Source organism: Papaver somniferum, chromosome 8, assembly GCF_003573695.1.
Source record: "Papaver somniferum cultivar HN1 chromosome 8, ASM357369v1, whole genome shotgun sequence".
NCBI lineage: Eukaryota > Viridiplantae > Streptophyta > Magnoliopsida > Ranunculales > Papaveraceae > Papaver > Papaver somniferum.
Genome location: NC_039365.1, coordinates 69357638 through 69364119, shown reverse-complemented (window position 1 = coordinate 69364119; position 6482 = coordinate 69357638). Strand labels below are relative to the sequence as shown.

At 36.7% G+C, this 6482-nt stretch overlaps 1 protein-coding gene across 1 annotated transcript; it reads right to left on the bottom strand.

Moving 5' to 3' along the window:
• Positions 1–829: 829 nt before the first annotated feature.
• LOC113305650 lies at positions 830–3033 on the bottom strand. Its single transcript, XM_026554667.1, has 5 exons — positions 2653–3033; positions 2072–2556; positions 1714–1990; positions 1439–1603; positions 830–1303 (listed from the first exon to the last, which is right to left on the bottom strand). The coding sequence occupies exons 1-5, from the start codon at positions 3031–3033 to the stop codon at positions 830–832; spliced, it is 1782 nt and encodes a 593-aa protein (XP_026410452.1).
• Positions 3034–6482: the final 3449 nt, after the last annotated feature.

Below are 6482 nucleotides of genomic sequence, written 5' to 3'. Positions count from 1 at the left end.
CTTATCGACTCTAGCTTATCGACTCTAGCTAACTTACAGGGGTGTATTCGATTAGGATTTAGATAGATATCTAACAATTCTAAAAACTCTTAGGTATCCAATTAGGATATGTCAGGATCCATGAAATATCCGAGGTATTCAATTAGGATATGTCAGGAATTTTTAAATATCCGAGGTATTCAATTCATTTAAGATTTATTAGGATAAAGATATATCCGGATTGTTATGGATATTTGTAGACAAATTATGCATATTGTTATCTCATTATAATCTCAACCCAAACAACAAGAGTTACATGGATTGTGGTGGAAATTTTTTTTTTCTTTTTTTTTTATCACATCATACTATGTCTTTTCCCCACCACTACCACACACCACCAACCAACACTAGCACCACCATTGCCACCGACCACCAACAACCACCCACCACCACCAGTACTAACCACCACAATCGACACCACACACCACCAACACTAGCGCCACCACCACCACCAACCACCACTGTCGACCATCGTCACCGACCACCACCATCAACAACCACCGCCACCACTACAAATACCACACACCACCAGCCCAACACACCACTACCATCACCTCAATTTTATTGATGGGTTTTTTTTTGAAAGGGAAAAATGATCTTCACTTCTTATAAATCTAAATTAATCTTAACTCAATCCAATATAATCCAAATTATATATCTATAAGAATCTATAAGATTCTTTTAAGAAACCTTATATAAATCTACTAGATTCAGGTAAACTAGTATTTGTTCTTATCCATATAAATCCTGATCCAATACACCCCTGTTAGAGAGAGCATCAGCTACTCTATTACATACTTTTTTGCACATAAGAACATTTCCAAAATCTATTGTTTTTAAAAAATAACTTGATATCCTTAATAAGATTGACGCATCTCCAGTCAATGGAGAAATCTTCTTTATTCACGACATCCACTACCACTTTGCAGTCCAGCTCAAACAAAACTTTCTCCATCTTTAAATCAATTGCCCATTTGACAGCTTCCCAAAGTGTTGTACTTTCTGCTTGCACTGCACTGCTTACATTCTCCATAGTTATGCTCATTGCTGCTTTGTTGTTACCTGCACAATTACAGATGATCAGTCCTATTCCACTAGAATTATCATTATAACAGTAAGAGCCATCACAGTTAATAGTAAGCATGTTAACAGGAGGAGGCGACCAGTGAATGTTTTTACGATTCACTTTAGGTAACTTGACTTGGATTGAATATTTCTGCTTGACATGCTCTTCGATGAACAAATTACTTATTCTCACAATTTTCTATTGAGTGGAATTGCTGTTTTGAAACACCTTTTCACATTTTTCTGACCATATACACCAGGCTACTATACATCTTTTTATAAGATCCATATGAGTGATACGTTTACTGAAGAGATCATCGAACCAACTGCAAACCCAATCTTCCAGAGTATTCACATTACTAGAATTCCACACTAAAGTAGAGAACCACACTGCCCTTGATAAAGTACAGTTCACAATAACATGGGAGGATGTTTCTATGTGCATATTACAGAAAGGGCAGGAATCGACATCACCTGTAACTGTTGGGTTAAGTTTATCCTTGATAGGCAAAATATTTGAAAGACATTTCCAAGTGAACTGACGAATTCTAGGAAGCATTGGAAGCTTCCACAGGGATTTGAAGATCTTTTGCGATATGCAGACTTTACCGAAAATTTACCATTCCTTTCAAGAAGCCAGATCAGTTTATCCTCTTGTAGACTGTGTAAAGAGATTTTTAAAATCTCATCTATTGTGTGTTGATCAAACAATTCATCCAATACTATCATATTCCAAGATGGAGAATCAGTTGAGAAAAGTTGGTGAACATACTGAAAGAGATGATCTGAGTTGCAATTCTGTTTAGGTTGTGGTGGAGAAGAAATACTGGGAATCCAGCGATGCTTCCAAATTTGAATTTTTTGCCCATCACCAACATTCCAACAACTATTTTGTTGCAAAAAACTCAATTATGAGATAATACTTCTCCAGGACCAAGTAGTGTTGCTCTTCTTTTTTAAATTAAACCATTCACCATCTGGAAAATATTTGGCTTGTAGAGACATTGTCATAACAGATTCATTGTCAGCACACAGCTTCCATGCAGACTTAGCTAGAAGAGCTCTGTTGAAAATACTCAAATCCCTTAAACCAAGTCCACCCTCTTCTTTTGGTTTTTGGACTCTCTTCCATGTTGTGACATGTCTTCCTTTACAGGTCTTCTTATTTCGCCAAAAAGCTTGCTGAGTTGACTTCATTTTTTTGATTGTAGTGTCTGGTAATTTGAAACTGGTCATATGATGAATAGGAATTTCACTAGTGACATGCTTAACCGTGACGGTTCTGGCAGCTTCAGACATGTTGCTTCCATTCCATCGCGAAAGTCTATGATCCATTTTTTCAGCTAAAACTGAGAAAGGAATTCTCTTATTTTGGCCCACAAAGAAATGCAGACCAAGATATTTCTCCTCTTTAATATTTAGTTCTCTAACTTCCATGATACCGCTGATGTCCTGGCAATGAGAGGGACTTCAATTGGAACTGAAGAATACAACCGATTTATTAAAATTTGTGAGTTGTCCCGAGCATGAACTGAACTCATCAATCACTTGAAGCAACTTTTTAACCCGAGTGAGATTTGATTTACAGAAAAGAAAACAATCATCCGCGAAAAGAAGGTGATTTATCTTAGGAGCTGACTTAGAAATTTTCATACCAGTAAGTTGTTTGGAAGCTTCACAGTGCGCTAGATATCTTGAGAAGGGATCCATTGCAATGATGAATAAGTATGGTGAAAATGGATCACCTTGGCGAATGCCCCTTGATGAAATAAAAGGTTTACAAGGAGACCCATTGAACTGAATGTCAATTTGAGTGGTGGTGATGCACTGAGATATTAACTGACAGAACTTTTGACTGAAACCAAACTTGTCCAGCATGTCTAGAAGGAAGCTCCATTCTAGCCTATCAAAGGATTTTGACATATTCATTTTAAGTGCTAAGTGACCACTTTTTCCTTTTTTACTTTTCATGGCTTAAACAATTTCTTGGACAAGACACACATTTTCAGAAATCACTCTCCCTGGTACATATGATGCTTGAAGTGGAGAAATAAGTCTTTTGATATGCTTCTTCATCCTTAGAGCCAAAATCTTAGAGATAACTTTGTAGACAGTATTGCAGAGAGCAATATGTCTATAATCCTCAGGCTTATGAGGGGTCTGAGTTTTAGGTATTAAAGAAACTTTAGTGTGATTAAGCTGCTTGAGGAGAAAACCTAAATGGAAGAAAGCTTTGATCATCCTACAGACATCATCTTTAACTGTTGGCCATTGAGATTGGTAGAATCCTGGAGGGAACCCATCCGGTCCTGGCGAAGTCCATGGATCCATAGTCATGAGAGCTGTGTAGATTTCATCATCTGAAGGTATGGCTTCAAGTTCAATGTTATCCTCTTCTGTGATACATTGTGGCACATGCTGCAGGAAGTAATAGTTGTTGGATGGATTTGCAGAAGTCATAATTTTCTGAAAATGAGCTTGAAGAAGAGCTTCTAAAGATCCCCTGCCAGTGCACCAAGACCCAGCTGGAGCAAGTAATGAATCTATTCTGTTTCTGGCTCTTCTTTTGTTGGCTTTGATATGAAAATACTTAGTGTTCTTGTCCAAGTCTTTGTAGAAATGGTCATTTTCTTTTTGCCTGTAGGAGCTTGCTAGAACATCATTGCGATTACTAATTTCTTTCTCCAAAGCAATGATAGCATTAGTATTACAGCCATTGAAATCCGAAGATTGTAATTCAGACATGATTGTAATTGCAGAATTTTTGACTGAACATTACCAAAAACATATTTACTCCATAAAGATAGAATTTTTCTGGTATTAGAGAGCTTATTAACAAGAACAAAAGCATTAGAACCTGAAAATTAGCAGACTAAGCTTGTTTTATCTCTTCACTATGGTTTTCATTTTGTATCCAATGTTCAAAATTTTTCCAGTTCTTTCCAAAAGTCCTATTAGATTTGTACAGTTCCAACATAATGGGGGAGTGATCTGAACCTTGTTGGGGTAAATGAGATAAAAGGGAATCTGGATAAGCTATTGACCATTCACTATTGGTAAGTGCTCTATCAATTCTAGATTTTTTATTTCCTGTACCATGTTTGTTACTAGTCCATGTGAATCTGGATAAGCTATTGACCATTCACTATTGCTAAGCTATTGACCATTCACTAAGGGAATCTGGATAAGATCTGAGAGGTAGGATTCTCTAAGAAAATTAGTTATATCAGAGGAGGTACCCTGACTAGAGGGAGAGTTTCTATCACCTGGAGATAAAGTAATATTAAGATCACATAGGAGGACCCAAGGGATGTTAACTGCACTTAAACTTCTAATATATTCCCACTGATCTGCTTGTTCAGTTCTGTATGGAGTACCATAAACACACGACAGGAACCATTCACCCTTACTAGTATCATTTGGGACCAAAGCATGAATCGTTTTATCGGAACTGTTGATAATATCTAAGCAAAAACTATCTTTCCGCAAAAGTATGAGGCCACCTGCAGCTCCAATAGATGGAACATAACAATTATTTGGCATATTCAGAAACCTAGTAAGTTTTAGGATTCTGTTATCATTTATTTTTGTTTCTGAAAGAAAGATTATTTCAGAAGCATAGAAAGCATTAAGGTGGTGAAGATGATCTCTAGTATCTTTCCCTAGTATACCTTGACAATTCCAACTAAGGACTTTCATATTCATGAGTAGAAAAGAGAAAACACAACAATTAATCAGTGGAAATCTAGAGATATTACAAGAGTAAAAATAAATGAAAAGGCAAGGAGCAAGTAGAAATAAAAAAAGTGTGTTTTATAAAGTTTACCTGCACAGCAGCAGCCGAGTTACTTTCATGTAAATATTCCTTTGCTATGAGTTCTCCTTCTTCAGTCAAGTCATGCTCCATGTCAGCAATATCTTCTTGAAGAGTAGATGTTCCAGTGTTATGACTCCTGATGTTGTCTTGGAAATTCTCCTCATCATCCTCATTAGTCGTTGATCTCTTAGCGTTTGGTCTTTCCTCTATCTCAGCAGCTTCCTCACTAGCTCTTCTAATGATGGCTTCACAGATGAGTTTCAGCATTAAGTCAATGTCAATTGAGATTTCCACTCCATAAGCAGTAGCCAATTCATGAATGTAGGCAATGTATTCATCATTTGTGTATCTTCCAATTTTTAAGTCTTCAGCAACATTCTCACATTCATCATCATTGTGGTCGACAGTAAAACATTCATGACAGAGGGAATGAGGTTGTCTTTCCCAATGATATCGAACACAAGTCACTCCACCAGCTGCAGTATTCCACCAACCGCCTCTATAAAGAGGTTTTTTCATATCAATCTTTACCCTAACGGTGATCATGCTGCTCATAGTAGGTCTACAATTTTCTGGGTCAGTCCAAATTTTTGGACCCAATTCCACTAAAGCTTGGTTAACAATTTGTACTGAGCGATGTTCAAGGAGGATCTTTTTGAACTGGACATTCATTTCTTGATGGGTAAACTCTTGGTCTCTTACTGCAACAGAAGAGTCATACTTTTTCATATTTAAGAGACACTTTTGAACATTCCACGACCCTTTTTTGAGAATATCTTCCACGACTTCCATTGAGTTAAGCTTAAAGAGAAAGATATTTCTATCCAGACTTCTAACCTCTCTGATCTGTATTGTTCCCAAAGCTAGGTAACTTCTTTTCTCATTGTTTCAGTTTCAATTGGATCTTTGGAAAAAACTTTTCCGGTAAGAGTGTTTTTCCATTCATCAGTAGCCACAACAATAGATGTAGAAGAACCAACAGCACGACGAACATGTCTTGCACCAAGATCTAGAATCATAGTTTTATGCATCTGCTTAGTAATAGCAGAAACTTGATTGTTGGAGGAAGATGCCATTGATCCGGAAACAAGATTTGAGAGTTGAGATGAAAAAAGATTTGTGCTTTGAGGGAACAAAGACTTGTTGTTAAATAGATGACTATCGAATCTAAAATAACCATAATTAGTTATTTTAATAAATATTTGATAAGAAGAATTTGGTATGAAAATATGCGTAGAGTAAGGAGTGAAATTATGGATATTGAATGATGTATAGGTCAACTGGGACGTGGGCTGAATAAAACTGCATGTCCTCCAATCACGCTTGATTATAGGGGGGAAGTTTGAAATTTTGTAATTCAAAATTTTTCCTTCATTGAACTGGATCGGTAGCTCAGAATCGGGAAACGCTTCAACATCATAACAATCATAAACATGAACAAAATTATAATACTGGAACATACTATTGAGGATCACCATATTGGTGATTTGCAATATTGCCGAAGAAGATACTGCTGAACCTTCATGAGACTGCAACAATATCGAAGGAGATAAATTTGGAC

Bases quoted from the DNA above. Each gene is read 5' to 3' on its own strand.
- LOC113305650 (XM_026554667.1), bottom strand. From the start codon at position 3,033: ATGAATATGTCAAAATCCTTTGATAGGCTAGAATGGAGCTTCCTTCTA. The intron at 2,557-2,652 runs GTGATTGATGAG...TCTCATTGCCAG, and splicing joins GGGTTAAAAAGTTGCTTCAA to GACATCAGCGGTATCATGGA. The intron at 1,604-1,713 runs GTAAAGTCTGCA...TTGCCTATCAAG, and splicing joins AAAGGAATGGTAAATTTTCG to GATAAACTTAACCCAACAGT.